The sequence below is a fragment of the Chaetomium strumarium genome (assembly GCF_033439665.1).
Source record: "Chaetomium strumarium strain CBS 333.67 chromosome Unknown B0T15scaffold_2, whole genome shotgun sequence".
Taxonomy (NCBI): Eukaryota; Fungi; Ascomycota; class Sordariomycetes; order Sordariales; family Chaetomiaceae; genus Chaetomium; species Chaetomium strumarium.
The window spans coordinates 21261-40143 of NW_026944430.1; the positions used below are offsets into that span (position 1 = coordinate 21261).

General features: G+C 55.9%; 5 protein-coding genes across 5 annotated transcripts; 3 read left to right on the forward strand and 2 right to left on the reverse strand.

Annotated features, from left to right (window-relative positions):
• Positions 1–118: 118 nt before the first annotated feature.
• B0T15DRAFT_522399 (uncharacterized protein) lies at positions 119–4102 on the forward strand. Its single transcript, XM_062868627.1, has 7 exons — positions 119–439; positions 512–809; positions 888–1053; positions 1136–1480; positions 1558–1874; positions 1940–2417; positions 2504–4102. Exons 1-7 carry the CDS (start codon positions 285–287, stop codon positions 3835–3837), a joined length of 3093 nt encoding a protein of 1030 aa, XP_062723512.1. The 5' UTR covers positions 119–284; the 3' UTR covers positions 3838–4102.
• Positions 4103–6805: 2703 nt separating this feature from the next.
• On the reverse strand, positions 6806–8952 carry B0T15DRAFT_522408 (glycoside hydrolase family 27 protein). Its single transcript, XM_062868628.1, has 6 exons — positions 8559–8952; positions 8386–8479; positions 8055–8292; positions 7884–7967; positions 7632–7754; positions 6806–7542 (listed from the first exon to the last, which is right to left on the reverse strand). The coding sequence occupies exons 1-6, from the start codon at positions 8673–8675 to the stop codon at positions 6981–6983; spliced, it is 1218 nt and encodes a 405-aa protein (XP_062723513.1). The 5' UTR covers positions 8676–8952; the 3' UTR covers positions 6806–6980.
• A 136-nt stretch (positions 8953–9088) lies between these two features.
• B0T15DRAFT_522414 (uncharacterized protein) lies at positions 9089–9738 on the reverse strand. Its single transcript, XM_062868629.1, has one exon. It carries the CDS (start codon positions 9558–9560, stop codon positions 9138–9140), a length of 423 nt encoding a protein of 140 aa, XP_062723514.1. The 5' UTR covers positions 9561–9738; the 3' UTR covers positions 9089–9137.
• Positions 9739–10475: 737 nt separating this feature from the next.
• Positions 10476–13505, forward strand: B0T15DRAFT_572049 (heterokaryon incompatibility protein-domain-containing protein; the record flags this gene model as incomplete). Its single annotated transcript, XM_062870879.1, has 5 exons — positions 10476–10550; positions 10968–11112; positions 11267–12032; positions 12075–13163; positions 13244–13505. The coding sequence occupies 5 exons, from the start codon at positions 10476–10478 to the stop codon at positions 13467–13469; spliced, it is 2301 nt and encodes a 766-aa protein (XP_062723515.1). The 3' UTR covers positions 13470–13505.
• Positions 13506–16069: 2564 nt separating this feature from the next.
• Positions 16070–18072, forward strand: B0T15DRAFT_499665 (uncharacterized protein; the record flags this gene model as incomplete). Its single annotated transcript, XM_062867345.1, has 4 exons — positions 16070–16866; positions 16948–17250; positions 17340–17735; positions 17835–18072. The coding sequence occupies 3 exons, from the start codon at positions 16070–16072 to the stop codon at positions 17641–17643; spliced, it is 1404 nt and encodes a 467-aa protein (XP_062723516.1). The 3' UTR covers positions 17644–17735; positions 17835–18072.
• Positions 18073–18883: the final 811 nt, after the last annotated feature.

Sequence of the window (18883 nt, forward strand, 5' to 3'; positions counted from 1 at the left end):
CCAGTGCGGGGAACCTCGTGGCCCTGTCCACTCCACAGTTTACGCTCGGATAGTGGGCCCAGAAGCCAGGGGCGGCAGAACGAGTGACGTCTCTTTCTCGGGGTTATACTCTCCGCAAAACGAGCGTCATATGAAGTCGCGGCACTCAACATGGACAAGTTGGACATGATGCCGGAGATAAAGCTCCCTCTGCTTTCGTTGGGACGTGACCGGTAGACTCACTCCCGAACTACACTCGCGTCCTGTCTTTCGCTCGGCGGCGGCGGAGCTCAATTTCACCCACAATGGAGCGGGCCAATGCGGGCAGCCTTCGCAGGCTGGTACCCCTTGTATCTACTCTGGCCCTGAGCGTCGTGGCGTTTGCATCCAGCTCGACGGCAGCATCATCCACCGGCTTCGCAAGCCCTCCAGCAAACGTGCGGCCCAAGTTCCGCTACTGGTAAGCACGGCAACCCCCATCCCCATTGACGTTCCCGTGTTTCTGTCGTCCAGTATGTCTGAACCGCTCCAGGCTGCCCGATGCGGGTGTGTCGGAGGATGTACTCCGGGCCGACATTGCCAACATTTCAGCCGTTGGCGCCGGAGGGCTCGAGTTCATCCCTTTCTACATGTATGGACTTGTGGGCTCGGAGTACGGCCTCGATTCCTGGGCGGAGGACGGCTATGGCACACCCAAGTACAAGAGGATCTTCAAGGTCGCCGCCCAGGCCGTCAAGGACCACGGCCTGGTCATGGACTTCGCCATTGGCGCCAACCAGGGTCAGGGAGCCCCCGCTGTTCCCGAATCTCGGGGTCTCGCAGTCGAGCTTGTAAGTCTCGCATGCCCACCGGTGGTCCACCACTGCTTTGGGAGCTCCGTCCTGACCTAAAATCCCCGTGGCTCGCAGCTGCTCGGAAACACCGCCATCGGCCCCGGCGAAACCTACACCGGCTCCGTCCCCCCACCGGACGAGGCCGTGCAGGCATACCTTGATGGGCTGGGCTTTCAGCACCCCTTGGAGGAATGGGGCAGCGCGAATCTAACAGGTGTCATCGCGGCAAAGGTCAACAAAGGTTTGACGGACCCCAATCCCCGAGTCCCGCTCCTTCACCAAGCCCGATGATGCCAATCTTGGATGCTGACGAGCGAGAGTAGTTACGGCTCCTACCGGCACCGGTGGGATCGAAGGGTACCTCACCCATGTAGACCTGGACCTGGACTCGGCCATCGACTTGACGCTCGCCGCGGCCGCCAACGGCTCATTGAACTTCACACCGCCGGAGCCCAACTCAACCTGGAGGATATTCTCCTTTTGGGAGAAGTACACCAACCAGAAGTCATGTGTGGGCGTTGCGCAGGCCAGCACCGTCATCGCCAACGGCTCGTGGACCGTCGATCACTTCAGCGTTGCGGGAGCTAAGATCACGACGGGCTTCTTTGACCAGCACATCCTCGATGACGCTGACGCTGCAAAACTGATCAAGGCCGTTGGGAACTACGGTAAGTCGGCTGCACGGCCCGCCATCTCCCTCTCCGCGTCTCTGAGGAGCTGATGCGGCTGCTAACGCGTTCACCAGCGTGGGAGGACAGCATGGAGTTCCTGGCCACCCTGTATTGGACCCCAGGCCTGCTCGACAGGTTTGAGAAGGGCCGCGGCTACAGCCTCCTCAAGTACCTCCCGGTTCTGTTCCGGCCTGATAACAACTGGGGTGCCGCCTCGCCCAGCTACGCCGAGATTTTTACCTCGACCAACTCGACAGCCGTCGACCTCGACTATCGCCGCACGCTTAACGAGGGCTACCATGAGTACTTGGCATACATTGACGAGTGGGCGAAGAAGACTGGGACGCGGGGGTACTCCGCCCAGCCTGCTTACAACCTGCCCCTGAACATGGTATGTGCCCGACCGCCCCTTTGCTCCGGCGTGCCATTGTTCTTTGTTACTGACAAGCCGCACAGCTCTCTGGCGTACCGCTTGTCACAGCGCCTGAGCTGGAATCGCTCACGTTCGCGGACAACATCGACGCCTACCGCCAGTTTACGGGGGCAGCGCACCTCTCCGGCCGGAACATCATCTCCTCGGAGGCCGGCGCCGTTCAAGTTGCGGCTTACTCGCAGACGGTGCCAGAGATGCTGGGCATCATGACCCGCTCCTACGCCGGCGGCGTCAACCAGGTTGTCGTCCACGGCTTCCCTTACTCCGGGGCTTACTACAGCACGACCTGGCCGGGCTACACGGCATTCTTTTATAAGTTCACCGACATGTGGAACCAGATCCAGCCCGCCTGGCAGCATCTCAGAGATGTCTTTGACTTCATGGGCCGGACGCAGTGGGTTGTGCAGCAAGGGACCGCAAAGGTGGATCTGGCGCTCTACCTCGACAAGATCCCCTGGACCGCCACAACCTCGTACTCGTCGGACAATCTTCGCAGCGCCGGTACGTAACTGCATCCGACCATAGCCCCGTTTGGAGGATAGGCGTTTCTCAATGATCAAAAGCTAAGCTGATAGATGTCACGGCAGGCTACACCTACGAGTACCTCAGTGCCGACAACCTCGGCGCGACCCAGGCGACCGTGACGCAGGGCATTCTGGCGGCCGACGGGCCGGCGTACAAAGCCCTCATTTTTAAAGGCCAGACCACCATCTCGGTCTCCGGCGCCGAGAATGTCCTGAGGCTGGCCCGCGCAGGCCTCCCAATCATCATTGTCGGCACCCCTCCGCAAGAGGCCGACTCGGCCACGCCCGGGGCGCAGAGCAGCGTGCGCAGCTTGATGCAAAAGATCCTCGCGTCGAAAAACACCCACCAGGTCTCGGACGTCTCGGGCGTCCCCAAGGCGCTCTCGGACCTGGGCCTGACCCCACGGGTCGCCATCGGTTGTGAGGGCGGCCAGATCTACCCCGTATGGAGGAATGACGCGTCCTCGGGGGTCGACTATGTCTATCTGTTCAACCAGGGTGGTTCCGTCAGCAGCTGCCCTTTGACGTTCTCGGTCTCGAAGAACGTGCTGCCTTTTGTGTACGACGCCTGGACGGGGAACAAGACGGCCCTGTTCACCTACGGCCGAAGCTCCGCCGGCCTCACCGCCGAGGTGTCGCTCGCGACGAACCAGACCATGATCCTGGCCTTCAAGCCATCTTCGGCCAGCGGAGGCGTCAAGTGCCCCCTGACGGCGACCAACGGGACGAAACCCATCTTCAAGAGCGTCACCTCGGGCATGACCACGGTCGGGCTGTTCGGGCCCACGACGATCGAATCGACCAGCGGCAAGCACTGGTCGTTTGACGTGGCGGTCCCGGCACCCACCAACCTCACCAGCTGGAACATCACCATCAAGAGTTGGCACTCGGCGTCCAACCGCTCAGCGGTGCAAACCGCCGTCACAACAACAAGCTTCGCCGACCATTCTTTGGTGGCGTGGAAGCTCCTCGGCGACGGTTATGAGGCTGTCTCTGGCCTGGGCGTCTACTCCGCCGCCTTCACGGTCCCAGCCGGCGTCCGCAAGGGCAAGCTGGGTGCGAGGCTCCGACTCGGGCCGGTCGATAACACGGTCCGGGTGTGGGTGGATGGCAGAGCCCTGCCCCCGGTAGATATTACCAACGCCGTGGTTGACATTGGCGACGCGCTTTGGAGCAATGCCGCCCCCGGCTCGAGCCACGTCGTGCAGGTGGAAGCGTCGAGCACCTTGTTCAACCGCGTCAAGGCCGACTTGGACACTGTGATGGTGTTCGGGGCTCCCGCGTCGTATCTGCAACCGCAGTATGCCTCTGACGAGTCGAAGGACCACGGCCTGCTGGGTCCCGTGGTGGTGGAATGGTATGTCGAGCAGGAACTTGCGGATAAGGGGAACTGTTGAGAGTTCATCCGGCGAGCTCCGAACACGGCGCCAGTTGGCTGTGGAAGTTCTACTGAGAAGCTTAATAACTCAGTTTCTATCATGGCATTCTCGCAAATATTCAGCACATAATACTCACACAATGGTTACGTAGAACCCGGATTGCTCATAGTAGGCCCCCAAAACTGTGTGCCTGTCTGCTTGCTTTTTCGGGGTTTGTCTTTGGTTCTTTTTCTGATAGTAGCCTGGAATTCCTGTCGTCAACTGCATTATGAAGCTCTTCCCGATAGTCTTTTCGGGTGCTTCTTGGGCCTGTAGAACCCGGCCGGCGAACTCCCGGATCTGCGCATGGGTTGGTGGGACACCTAGAGCGACCTGGGCTAAGACCCATCGCGTAAGATGATCTTCTTGTACTCGGCTAAGTGTCTGTTGCGGTTCGGCCGCAGTTGAATGGGTCTGAGTACCACGAAGGCGGCCGCGAATAGTAGAGCGTGGGATGCCGAACTCGCTACAGATGCTTCGCAATGACTGGCGCCCAAGACGGTATTGCTCAACTGCATCTTGTATATCTTGCTCTGAGTAAGCCATCTTGAACTGGCAATCAGTTCGATCCAAAAAAAAGGCCGTTCGGCCAGAGATTGAGTGAGTTGTGGTAAGTTGAAGTGGTTGGGTTGAAAAAGCGGTCTGGACTTACAAAGTGGGTGGAATGGGGGTTGGTCGACTTAGAACTTTTGCCCTCGTAACGGAAGGTGTGCCGTTTTACTGACATTCCCAGAAATGCAAATGGGCCTGATAGCTGTCTGCTTACTTTGGTTCTACCAACTGGAACAACTTCAAAAATTACGAGCAAGCATGTAAGATACCTTAGGAGTGTCCATCAAGAAACGCAGGATCCCGTGGCACATCCACTTCCGCGCGTAGGCCACTGAGGTGCAGCGATCATCAGGTTCGAAGTCCCGCGGGGACCTAGTACTTCCAGGTTGTAGTTCTCACGTCCACTCTGGCTAGCCGTGGGTGCCAAGCAACTTGACCTTGTTCTGCGGTCGGTCTACTTTTCCTGGTGCTACCATAGCTTGGCCGGGCGGCGGCGGCGCAGGCTTCAGTCCCATCGAATCTGCCCTAGTAGTGCGAGCGCAGGTCGTCCATGGTAGGCTAGATACGGTAGGCAGCATCTCCTTGCCAGCTATGAGTGCCTACCGGGGGGTCTTGTTGCATGGCGTCCCGGCCGGTAGCTGCATCTTGCTGAGCAAGCGAGACCGAGACGGACGTCATGACACCCGCGCCTGATGCGCGGTACAGGTCGTCCCCTTGGTCGCAGTCCGAGCACCTACCTACCAGTTAGATCACAAAGATGGCTTAAGGTTCGGAAGCGGACACGGAGCCAAGACGGTGCCGCCACGGCGCTACCACCACCACGGCACCACCCCTCCCCTCCCCCTCGTCCATCCCCTGCTCCTCCACCACCGCCGGTAGTGCCGTAAGGTAGATGTACTGTGTACCTAGGTAGTACCACTGCTTTTGAGCTTTCAAGTTATGACCGGGTTCACCCTAATCCATCGACCCGGAACCCAATTTCCTGACCATTTGGTAAATCCAACAAGTTTCGAATTCAGCCATCACACCAACCGCCAAGGCACGCTAGCCTGTTACCCTGTGATATCGACCGCTGTGGCTTGATGGTTTGTGGCATGGAGGGCCGATGGACCAATAAGTCGTGGCTGGGTTTGTCCCAGCTGAAAACTGCCAAGTCACCATCGAACGAACACCCCAGCCGCCGCTATTGCACCCTTCTGAGCTCTCGTTGGCTTCAAGGGAGGATAAAACACACCGAGAACGCGAATTCCCGTCTCAAGCCCTAAACCATCAAAGCCTCTCTCATTAAAGTTTACCCTGAATACGACTGCTAGTATAATCTGCTACGTGGCCGGCCAATGGCTTCGACGTCCAGCCTGCCTAGTACCCCGAGGGTCAATATCGGTGCTCTGACCACGACCTTCACTCCCCAAGGGGGTTGCGATGTGCTTCAGATGGTCTCTAGCGGACTACGCCCCGGCTTCTTTGCACTGCGCCCCGGATCTCGTTGTGTAGTGACAATGACAACGCGACAAAGCTTCTTCGCAGCAGAGTCTTGCTTCCCGGGCGTCCTTGGTGCGTCTCTCAACGGCGCCGAGGGATACGGTACCACACGACCTGTTTACTCGCCGGGGAGTGTATGTCCCGCGGGTACCTGCCCGCCTGCATCGTGTCGCGTACACCAGAGTCGCCGGCGCCAACAACAACACCCGGATGGATATCAACAAACATGGATCTCTGGAACCTACTGTTCGAAGGGGAGACGGCAACAGGATGCTGCCCGAGGTGGGTGCGTACTACTAGTAGTACTGATGATACTGGTCTTTGTATTGTACGTGGTAGAGTTCGATTTGGCCCGACGCTAACCCTTCACTTCTAGTGGCTTTTCCTGTGCGGATGGCATCGGTTATGGGTGCACAATGATGGCGACACCGGGGCAGGTCTTCGCGGGCTATTCATTCGATCCAAATCGGGTTGCACTAGTGTGCCGACTATAGCCACCGTCGCAAGCACCTATGTTCCGGACGATGGGCCGATTGGATATGGGGGGATATTGGTCCTGATCGGTGGGAGTCCATATACCGGAGGGGCTGCACAGGCGCCATCCGAGACAGGATCGCACTCCCTACAACCTACCAACAGTCCCGTCAACCCGGGAAACGTCACTAGCTATGACGTTGGAGGGTTGTCAACGACCGCCAAGATTAGCATCGGGGTCGCCGTCCCGCTTGTCGTTCTCTTGCTGACAGCCGCCTTCTTTTTCGTCTTCCGGGCTCGGCGCAAACGGTTTCAACAGCCTACGGCATCTGGAGGAGGGATGTCGTCGGACTTTGCTCTCGGGTCTAAGCCGGAGTTGGGGGCAAGTCAGGGGGCTGCTCTTGCAGGGGCACACGGCGCTCCATACAGAAAACCAGAACCCGAGAACACACAGCTGTATGAGATGGACCATGTCGCGGGGGCTCGTAGGCCGGCTGAGTTGTATGCTAGCTGATACCACTAATCGGAGTGTGATGCAGGAGTGGCAGCCCCCGTGGAGGTGCAAAGCTAATCCTGAGCCAGTAGGTTCTTTTGGGTTCCTAAACGTCCTGATTTTAACCCCTGACTACCTTCACCACGCGCATATCATGCAGCGCGATGTCAAACGAAACGTTCTTTCCCATACCAGTCTGACCCGTGTACATCTCCTTCCACTGGAAGTCGCCCTGGCCCAGGTCCGGCACACCCGCAAAGTTCACCGAGTACCTGCCCGCCGCCGTACCAGCACACAGCCCAATCACCACGCCATCACTAAGCGGACCAGCCCAGTACGGATAAATCTTGCCAGCCACGGGCGCGGGCTGGCCCGGCGGGCGGAAGGTGGTGGCGGCGCGGCCAAGCGAGTCCTGGTTGATGTCGATGAGGCCCTTGTTGCGGATGATGGCAAGGGTGGAGTCCTTGATCTTGTTCAGGTCGAGACCCAGCACGAGCGGCGACTTGGTGATGGCCCAGAGCCCAAAGTGCAAGCGCTCCTCATTGGTGTTGAGCCTCGACGACCCGAGGTAGAGCATATCGAGGTCGTTGAAGCCGCCGGGCCCGCTGTACTGCGCGATACCGGCTGCCGCGCTGCCGATGCGCTCGACGCTGGCCCAGTCGCCCCAGTTGTCGACGCTCATCCTTTTTGGGAGGATACCAGGGTTAGTGAGGTTGTTCCTTTTTCTTTTGGGAGGATGGGGGGTTGGTTTGCCTTGGAGTTTAGGGCTCACCTCCAAGAATGCCCGTACTGGGCTCCCCATTCCCAAACCTTGTCACGGCCCCAGTTGCACAGGTTGAAGTGAATCTTGCGTGTGTTCTGTACGCGGAGGATGCTGTCGCGCATCGGCGCATACCTGCGAACAATGTCAGTCATTTAATTCTCGATTAAAAGTTATCTTGACGTCTCTGTAGACTGTGACCAAAGCCGATGTGTCTGGACCAGGGCAGCATCAAAAGGAATAACTAGCATGGATTTGACGTACCACGTCTTGGTGCTGCCACCCGGGCTGTTACAGGTCTGTGGACGCGGGTTTTGATTGCATGGGGTATAGCAATTGTCGTATTTCCTGACCACGAGAGTCTTAGTTCCAGGATCAAGAGAGAGGAGGGATCGGAAATCATAGAACACGACACGATAACCGGCAATGACATACCAAAAGTCAACTCCCCAGCTGACCAGCTGATCGATGTCGGACGCTTCATGGCCTTCGCTTCCAGGGTATCCAGCGCAAGTCTTTTGCCCGGCGTCGCCATACAGACCCAACTTTAGGCCCATGTTGTGGATCTGGTCAGCGACGGCCTTGATGCCGTTGGGCCATTTCTTCGGATCAGGCACAAGCTTTCCACCTGCATCTCGGCTGCCGGTCGACCAGCAGTCGTCAATGTTGATATCTGAGACACGTACAATCAGTTTCTTCTCATATTTCGCCACCTACGTAGGGTATTGTGGAAAAGGAAACGACACAAGCTGAAAAGGAAACCCACACTCGTAGCCGAGATCCTTCAGACCTAGTGAGATGAACTTGTTGGCCGTGTCAATAGCGTACTTGGCCGAGGCAGCATCACACTGAGCTACGTTCTGCAACCATACGAGGTCAGTGAGTGGAAAATGGACAATAAGAATCACCCTCATTTGGGGGACTCAGAGGTGGCTTCACCCAGCTACTCCAGCCCATGTGCGGCTTCAGCCCGATACCGTTATCCAGAGCGTTGGCCACTTGCCAGTACTGGCTCAAGCTGAGTAGAAGCGGCAGAGTGTTGGACGTGTGCTTCATGGCGAGTTTCAAAAAGAGGTGGAAGGGCCGATACTGTATTCGTGCTGGTAGCGGTGGATGAGAATGGAGACTGACCTCGCGATTATCCCGACCGTATTTATAGGCATTATGATGGGTAAAAGCCCTGCTCTGCCCAGCGATCACCGGCCATCAGTGTAGGTAGGACGCTCAAAGCCCCTTGGCGGCGTAATTCACGGCTTAGTGCTCCCAAAGGTGCTCAAGTGGTTATACAGCCGCCCCAATCATGGGCGTTTCCATATGATTGTGTAGTACTGTTGCCACTTTGTTGTCCATCTCAGTATGGACCCGATTGGTGGGCTTGTAGACGAATATGCTGATCGACGAGTCCCGAATTTGGCAGCCATGGTCGGGTTAGGGTTCACCTATCCCGGACGCGGACACCCTTCGTGGCGCCCACCAGAGCCACGGGTCCGTGACGAACATGTACCTAAACACCACTGATTAGAACTTCTTAAGCGCTCCAATAATCAACTCGGCTTTGCCTCGTTTGTTGACGAAAAGCTGTTGTATGCACCTCGCTGTGCAACCAGGGAGCAGTACCAAAGCTGCCCAACGACCTGGAGATGCTTCCATCAAGTTCACGTACGTCCTGAACTTTTCAATTGCGAACCTGAGACTTGTCTGAATTGCGTTGATATCATTACGGTCGAGGTCCCCAATCACATGATCTCTAAGCTCAACTTGAGGACCGTCAGGCGTGTCAGGACGTCTGCTTCTGAGTTCTGGAAAATCTACCGCGTAGCCTTCGAACCGCCGTGGCAACTGTGAGGGACACTGTGGTCCTCGGAGTTGTGATGACAGCGGGGAAAATTCTTCCGTGGCGCTGACTCGAGGACTAGAGAACGGCACTTTCCGGCAGGTCATGGAGTGTTGTTGGGCTTAGGGAGCAAGGCTATCTAGGACCACAAGGGTACACCACAGTATCGGCGGTATCCTCATTAGTAGTACTTGTCCTGGTTCAATGGGATGTCCAATGCACATGGGATACTAGTACCTTAGCCTTAGGTCCATTAGATTTACGTACCTTGATCATACTCCTACACACTACAGTCGCCACCGTTCTGAACGTAATAGAATTTTTGCATCCCTTCAGCATGTTCATACAGAAGCAGCCTTGACTTCACCTTAGCGATAAACTAGATACACCCAATTATCCTAGCTAGATGGTAATTTAGCTGCCCGGGCTTTTGTCAATGTCTCGCAACGTCCACAGTATACGTCCGTCATTCCAGTCGCTCTCCTTCTCTCCGCACAGCCTAGGATAGCTTCGATATTAAGGACTGGCGAAGGCCGTTGTGTCTTTCTTCACTCGCGAGTCGCAGTGGACCGATACCATAAATTACAATGCCGGCAATGGACAAATCTGCCATAATAAGGGAACAGCGCCAACCAAATGACTATGGTCTACACATAATCCATTTTACGAACTGTGTTTGTGACGGTGCAAGCCACCGGTCCACTTCCGTATTGAAAATTAAGACTTCCTTTTGCATTCGGAGGACTTGCATTTCCTTCTTCTGCCGTGCTCCAGCAGCCGTCAAGGTTCTGGGCGTAATAAGCCTTCTTGTCTCCCTTCACCATGCCGTCCTGAACCGGCGACGAAAGTCGACAACGCATCCGAGACTGTCTCGCGAAGTTTACAAGGCGTGGAAGTGCTCGCGATACCACTATACGTTGCCGCAGATGGTCAACTCAGCCCTTAGTTCCTCTCTGCTGCAGAAACTCTAGTTCGAGTCGAACTGTTCGACGCTTGCAGCGGCGGCCGAAAAGGAGGCATCTATGATCCCGGTCGATACGCTCGACAACAACCTCGATCTCTTGATGATCACGGCAGGCGGAAACGACCTCCATCTTGTAAGTGTTGGCTCTGTTAGAAGACTTCCAGCGGCCAAGGCTTTCAATGGCGGGCAACACGACGCCATCGGGGCAGCTGACAGGTCACAGGCCACTGAATGACATGTGTCTCACAATTTGCCCATAGTTTGAGGAATGGGGGATGATGGCAGGAAAACTGTTGGATCCATCCTATCACGTAAATGCTGCGCTGTTACCGACCTGTTGTACTACCCAAACGTGCGTTGGGCAGCAGCAGCGACAGCCTTATAAGCCGACAAAACGGGTCGCAAAGGCTTTTCCCACTACACTGCCGAGGACTCCGTTCATAAACGGCATGGAAAGGAGTAGCAGATCCCGATGCATGTTCTCCTCTATGCTTCCCGCACCTACCCCAAGTGCTGGTTCGATAACCCGTAAGCATCCGAACCAGTCCAGACACATCGTGATCCCATGGCGCTTTACAACGGAGTTATCATATTCGGCGAGATCAACGCGGAAGATAGAGTGTCCTCTCCACCTTCCTTCGTCCACGCGCCAGAGCACAGGCTGTATCAACAGCCGGTCGCCTTTATAGGCAATGGTCCCGTTTTCCTTTCTTACTCAGGTACTGAACTATAACACTCATGGAATTGATCCCTATCCCGAGCTGCGTCCTTCTGCTATGAGGCATTATTGACAGGTTATTCATCCGACAGGTATCATTATAGATGAAACATTGGGTAATATTGGTCCAGCCGCTTCCAATCGAGACATTGGTGAGCTTATGTCGAGGGATACCTCGATTGCGCAATTGCCACTTCGAGACGGAGGCACACACGACTGCGCCCAACCCGATGGGACCACGATCCAGCCCATGGTTGCAGCCAAGGAGACGGCGCTAGGCTCGGTTTACGCCCAGACAGTCCCAGATGGCCATTTCCGCCTCCTCGAGATCCTGGCTGGCACAGGCGACACCCAGAGCCGATGCCGCTTGCACGTCTGCGCCATCAACGATAACTGCGGGGCATACGAGGCCCTGTCCTATACCTGGAAGACGGAGACGATAGCCAGCCTGAGCGAGGTTTCTATCCTATGTAACGACGTCGAGTTCACGGTGGGCGCGAACTTGCACATGGCACTCGCACGGCTCCGACGCGAGGACGCACCGCGCGTCATCTGGGCGGATGCTATCTGCATCAACCAAAACGATGAGAAGGAGCGGGGCCAGCAGGTCGCGGCGATGGGGACCATCTTTCACAGTGCAAGTAGGGTGATAGTATGGCTAGGGCCCGACGAAGACGTGGAACAAGCCCCGGTTCCGGCTTCTCAGATGGCCTCGGAGAAGGCTTTTGCCGGTGTCTGTTCGGTTATCTTGACGTGGGCCGAAGACCCGATTACGACAGCCTATGATCGCCGTCGAATTATTGCCAATAACCGCCCCCAATACCGGGTTCATAGATCGAATGCGGACAAGACGTGGAACTCTGGTGACGGAGGAGCGCTGTCGGCGAGGAGCAACGTGTGAACCGCCGTGCTCCGTCTATATGGAAAACGATGGTTCAGTCGCCTCTGGGTCATCCAGGAGGTTGCCCGCGCCCGGCGGGCTACGGTAGTTTGGGGCCGGTGCGAGATAGCATGGCAGTGGGTTGGCCTTGCCGCCGCCATCATTCGGACAAACTGGAATCGCATCATCCCTCCCAATGGCTTTGAATTTCGAGGTGACCGCTGCCTCAGACAGAGTTCTCGCCAGGTCCCAGAAGGCGTCATGAACACCTACTTTATGTACAGGGTCTCGCGGTCTCAGCTGTACTTTGACCCACTCCGGTTCTCCTTTTGCGAGCTCCTAGCCGTCACCATACAGTTTGGATGCCAAGACGATCGGGACAAGGTCTACGGGCTCCTCGGGCTAGAGACGACGGACAACCTCGGAGGGCTACTTACGCCCGATTATACGAGGTCCCTCGCGGACCTCTATCGCACTATTGCCTTCGCCCTTCTCAAGCTTGGGACGTCCCTGGACTTCCTTGCGTACGCCGGTCGACCATCTTACGAACAGGGTGGACATGGACAGAATCTCATTCGGCCTGGCTTCATCATGGATGTTCCGCCGCCAGAGCTAAACCCATTGTCCCTTCTACCATCATGGGTCCCGCGGTGGCACTTGACCAAGGCACAGACACTCTCGCCCTTGGACAAACATCCGGACTTTGCCGCTGGGTCGCCTTGCACGAAATCAGCGATGTTTAAGCGCCCAAAGAACGACAAGGACGACGACCATGACAAAACATGCCACAGTCCCGACCGGCTCAGCGTCCGCGGCGTCATGATAGAGCGTGTCACGGGCAAACATCGGCTCATAGAGTGGGAGTACGAGCCGAACGCGTACTCTGCAGACTGTCACGAGCTCACGAACCTCCTCATCAAGTACAGGCACACCAAGTGGAGCTTAGAGAGGCTGGCTATGACACTAACGGCGGGCAAGAGCTGGTACGGCACACCCGTCGAGAGCCGCGCCGCCCCCCTCGCCCACTTTGCGCGTTGTCTTCTCAGCTACGGCATGCGCCGCGTCCTGGATCCGTGGTTCCTCGGCGCACGCGGGGAAGGTGACGCTGGGGAGTGTGCCCGGCCGGAAGAGCTGGCAAAGTGGTTACGGTAAGTGAGTTGGAAGAGATGGCTCAGGGAGGGAACGCGAATCTGTTCATAGATGCGATGGCATCGGCTTGTGTTGGGAGGTGCCTGTTTACCACCTCGTCCGGCATGCAAGGAGTCGGGCCGTTGGCGACGTCGCCGGGGGACATGGTGGCCGTGATCAATAGCACCCCTATGCCGTTCGTCATCCGCTATTCTGGGGAGACACGGGGCTATGAGCTCCTGGGCGAGTGTTATATTGATGATCTGATCCACGGGGAGGCATTTGACGGTTCCAAGTACAAGGAGTGTTGGATCGACCTAGTCTAGCCCCATCTGTTCGTCGTTAACACTTGAGGACATTCCCTGCCTTGCTACTAAGTGTTGAACGTAGGGGGTCACACAGGTTGTAAGTCGGACCCCCCCCTTTCCGACCACCCCACTTTCCGACCACTTAGCAAATTCTCACCGCTCTTCCAACCCAACCACTTTAACTTACCATAACTCAGTCAATTTCAGGCCAAACAAGCTTATTTTTGACTATATTTCCGTCAGTTCAAGATGCCTTATACTGAACAGGACTTACAAGATGCGATTGCAGAATACTACCAGGGTGGCCGTTCGATGAGAAGTATCTGCCGGGAATTCGGCATACCAAGGACTACACTTCACGACCGCCTCTCTGGCTCCCAAACCCATTCAACTGCGGCCGAATCGCAACAGACCCTTAGCCGGGTACAGGAAGATCATCTTACCCGATGGGTCTTGACCCAGGTTGCCCTCGGTGTTCCACCAACTTATGCCCAGATCAGGGAGTTCGCCAGCCGAGTTCTACAGGCACAAGGAGCCAGCCGTACGACTGTCGGAAAGGGCTGGATGACCCGGTTCCTTCGCAGGAACCCAGTCCTTCGAACCCAGCGAGCCTGTAAGATAGACTCGGTCCGCATCAATGGGGCCACTGACTCAGTCATCCGCAGTTGGTGGCCGCGACTGAATATCCCAGCTATCAAGGACATCCTACCAGCTAACCGCTATAACTTTGACGAATTCGGCATTATGGAAGGCCAGGGAACCAACGGCTTGGTGGTTGGAAGCTCACGAACGCATGCGGTTCAACAGAGAGTTCCTGGTTCGCGAGCCTGGACCTCTTTTCTTGAGTGTATCTTAGCGACAGGGGTAGCGCTCCCACCAACTGTCATCTTCAAAGGGAAGAGCCTTCAATAACAATAGTTCCCGGTCAAAAAGGAGGAACTAAAGGAGTGGAAGTAGGCTTCAACTGCTACTGGCTAGATAAACAGAGTGGTTGCATTAGAATGGCTTCAAGAGGTGTTTATCCCCCAGACCCGGCTACAAGATCCCTCCCAGAGACGGCTATTGATACTAGATGGCCATGACAGCTATAGAACTGACGACTTTATATGGGCATGCTATAAGAACAATATCCAATTGCTCTTTTTGCCTCCCTATACGTCCTATGTTCTTCAACCGTTAGATTTGTCAGTGTTCTCCCCCTTGAAGCACATATACCGGAAGCTCCTCAATAAGTTGACCTCCTGGTCCGAATCGACAGTATTAGGCAAGCAGATGATGATCAAATGTATCGTGGAAGCTCGTAAAGAGGCCATTACAGCCTATAATATCAAGGCGGGATAGAGGGCATCTGGGTTATGGCCGGTCAATATGGCTAAACCCCTGATGAGCCGGCTTCTACTAGAAAATTCAAACAGCGTAGCCGGGGTTGATGAACAAATGGCTTCTATACAGACCCCGGTACCTGTTCAAGCCTCTCAGGCTTTGACAGTAGCCACCATCGCATTCCTCAACACACTACAGAAGAAGTCAGACTTACGTGGTCAACTAAATAACCTGGCCATCCGGAAACAAGACCTCTCTACCCGCAGGCTTTTGTTCAAGAAGGTTGAAAAAGCTTTTGATCAGAAGGACTTTGAATTGGCTCGGCTACGACAGGAAAACGAAGCTCTGAAGGCTCAGTTAGAAGCGGCCCGGCCGTCAAGGAGGAAGAAGGTAGTTCTTGATCCAAACAGTATGTTCGCTTCGATTGAACAGATCCACCAGGCTCAAATTGAGGCCGGCCGTATAGATGACTCGGTGGCTGAAGAGAGCGGGTCAGAAAGTGCAGAATCAGAGGTCTCCTGTATTGTGGTAGGTTAAATAGACTGCAATATATGGGGTTGAAGAAGATGGGTGGGTTTGTAGACCAAGATTTGCCAAGTGGTCGGAAAGTGGGGTGGTCGGAATGGGGGGGGTCCGACTTATTGCTCGCTTGAGGAGTCTAAGACGGTAGGGACCTTGTTGCCTTATATACATGGAGAGCCTGTCTCCCAATCCTCTGCCCCTCTTCCTGCTATACCGGTACCTTCAGCACCATGCCTAGCTTGTTATCTCTGCCCCTGATTTCCGCAATACTGCTACACAGACATAAACATCTAGCCATAGCCCGACACACCCGCCGCCGTGATTGACGGCAGGAATACAGATGTAGAAGTCGCTGAGCGTGAAGCCATGGCCGTTGGCCATAGTTCAGCAGCCGGCACCCTTCTAGGCGTAAAAGAACTTCTTGCATCCCTTCACCATGTTTATCTAGAACTAGCCAAGGAGTGATCCCAGCTGGGATACTACTACTATATTCTGCCTTCGCACCTAGCAACTACTCCCTGCGACGTCTCGATTGTCTATGTGGTTCCTTTTCGGCGCGCTGCTCTGGTCCTGGAGTTGCCAGGCAACCTTTGTGCTATACCCTTGCCGGCCTCTGGCAGCGTTTGCGATCGAAAGAGGAGTTTTCCGATCATGTATGACGGCATTGTAAGTAGATTCCATGTTCCATTGCTGGATGAGGTACATTCACTAATCTTATTGCTGCTCGTAGAAACAAAACACTTCCCTGCGCAGATCTGTTCTTGGAGCGGACCATGCAGCAGGAAGAGTACTGGTGGATTCCCCAGAACCTGACAGAAGGGTGCACTTCGAGCTGCCGGGCCAGCCTCGACTCGTGGGTGTCGTCAGTCCAAGCAGCATGCTCAGGCCAAACGCTTCGGTGGGAAGGTCGGCTCGTCGCGCCGGACACACTGCCTCAGATGTATCGCCACACCTTCACCTTGGCTTGTATCCCAGGCGGCGCCTCTGGGTGGTGTCTTGTCGACAGCCAGGAGTGGGTGGGAAGTGACATGCTGCGGAACGATGAGCACATGTGCGCCACTGGCCACGTGGAATACGACCATGACCTATGTTTTACCAAGGACTTTGACCCGTTTGCCGTGGAGCCAGGCGACGTGCGGCTAGCCAATCTCTACGACCGGTCCATGGTATGCAGCGAGTGTTTCCTTCAGATCCTGCACCGGAGACTCCTGAACCCAGGTCTTGCCGACGGAGACTGGACGGACTACCTGATCGCTCAGCATTCCGACCTGCAGACCTACTGCAGCACTAACATGCCACTTACCGCCACGAGGACGTCTACTGCGGTCCCGCCAGTCACCGGAACAGCCACGCTGACCACGTCTGGACCCGCTGCGTTCACGACCTGCGCTGGTGCCCTGGTGACGCCGCCCTCAGAACCCGGAGTGACCTGCCACATGCTCTCGGAGCAGTACAACGTCACAACGGGTGACCTCACAGTCCTCACTAATGATTGGGACTGTCAATTCACCGAGTCAGTCTGCATTCCGCCTCCATGTCAGATCATGATGATTGGTTGGATGGAGACATGGTACGTGTCGCCTCGGCTTTGCCCCTGGTCCCGAACCGCATCAAAAGGAGACACACTACTAACACTTTGTTTCCGCAACAGCGAGACCTTGGCTCGCAAAGTGTCCACGGGTAGTTCCAACATTACCGTGGTGCAGTTTGGCGAATGGAACCCGCGAATCATCGGACCCTGCGACGACATCCGTGGAAACCAGTACATTTGCGCGTCGCCCCAAGGTGGTATTTACGTGCCGCCACCTCCGGTGCACGCCTCATCCACCACGTTGGCCAAGTATTACACCACAGCCCAACCGGCTCGTCCAACCCACCCCGGCACCACAACAAACTGCGGAAAGTACTATGAAGTCGATGCCGGCGAGACGTGCCAGAACCTGGCCTTTACAGCGTAAGTCCTCCACCTGTGTACCTAGCCGCACCCGCCCCCCCCCTTTTGGGCTAGTCAAGCATCATCGGTAGGCTTACCCTCCAAAACAGAGGTATTTCCCTGTCCGACTTTCTCAGCCTCAATCCCCAGATCGAGGGCGATTGCATCAACCTATGGTTGGGGTATTCGTACTGCGTGGCCCCCGTAACTCCCGCAACTCCCGGCACGGACGGGAAATGTGGCCCTGACAACGACAACACCATTTGTGCCGGCACAGGCTTCGGGAAATGCTGTTCGGTGCACGGGTTCTGCGGGAGTAGCCAGCAGCACTGCGGAGCGGATTACTGTTATAGTGCCGAGCGAGGGCGGCCCATATGGTTACTCTCCCGATGGACGATGCGGTCCCGACCATAACGACTGGATATGCGGGAGTGAGTTTGGGAACTGCTGCTCGATATACGGCTGGTGCGGCAGTGGCAGCGACTTTTGTGAAGCTGGGGTCTGTTGTGAGTACTATACCACCTTACCCGAAAGGCCGAAACCCCTTTTCCGCCACTGCGGGCCAAAGACAAGATAGGAGAGATACTAATCGCGGAAAACTACAGACAGTGGACAGTGTGAGACGGACAACGGTGGCCCCAGTTTAGACGGCTCCTGCGGCCCTAACTTCGCTGGTAACAAAACCTGCCTAGGCACGCAGTTTGGTAGCTGTTGTAGCCTGCATGGGTATTGTGGCGACGGGCCGTCTTACTGCGGCCCCGGGAACTGCTATTCTGGCTTGTGCAGCGGGGGGCCATGATATTCGATATCAATCATAGGAATGGGAACAATGTTATGTGCGGCGATCTGTTGCATCTGGCCACGATGAATCGTTCCACCCGGCCATCTTATGGCGATAGGACCCGGCCAATGACTTGCCGAATCCGGTTGGCCACTGTCCCAATGCTAGGGCCCACAGTCCAAATACTGGATCCGCTGAATCGTGCAACGTGGGACATTTCACGCGAGATCTGGCTAAATAAAAACTGTATCTTTGCCGCAAAGAAAACATGGGTCAGCGCAGCTTGGCACGCTGCTATCCGGCATTCAACAGGCCCGACTCACCAAAGTACCTGGTAGTTTGAACTTCTTGCTAATCTAATAAACTCGAGAAATCACAGCCATGATAAAACAATCCTCCAAAATAGCCCTCGCTCTCTTCGTACTCATCGCAGCGCTCTATCTCAGCAACCGCTATCACAATTTCCTCCCGCAAGACCGAGTCTCCGCGATCATGTCCGCCTCCCCCGAACCCGAGCAAGCGCTCATGTCTCTTGACGACTACATCACCCTCTGCGCCGACCTCCACAATACCCTCCTCGCCAAATCCTTCTCCCCAAACTCGCCGCCACCAGAGACCTCAACCGACCTTCTTCAACGCTACGAATCCTTCCGCGCCAATCCGCCCTTGGACTCCTCCAGCTACTACGACGACGACGCGCCCTCGCTCGATCTGGTTTCGCCTCTCGCCACCCTCCTCTCTCGGCTTAAGACCACTGTTCCTCTCCCGGGTGGTACTTTCACCGCTCTATCGCCCCTCTTCTACCAGCCTATGCCAGAATGGTTCTTCCCGCCCCTCTATAGGCACGCCTTCGACGCGGCTTCCCCGTATCTC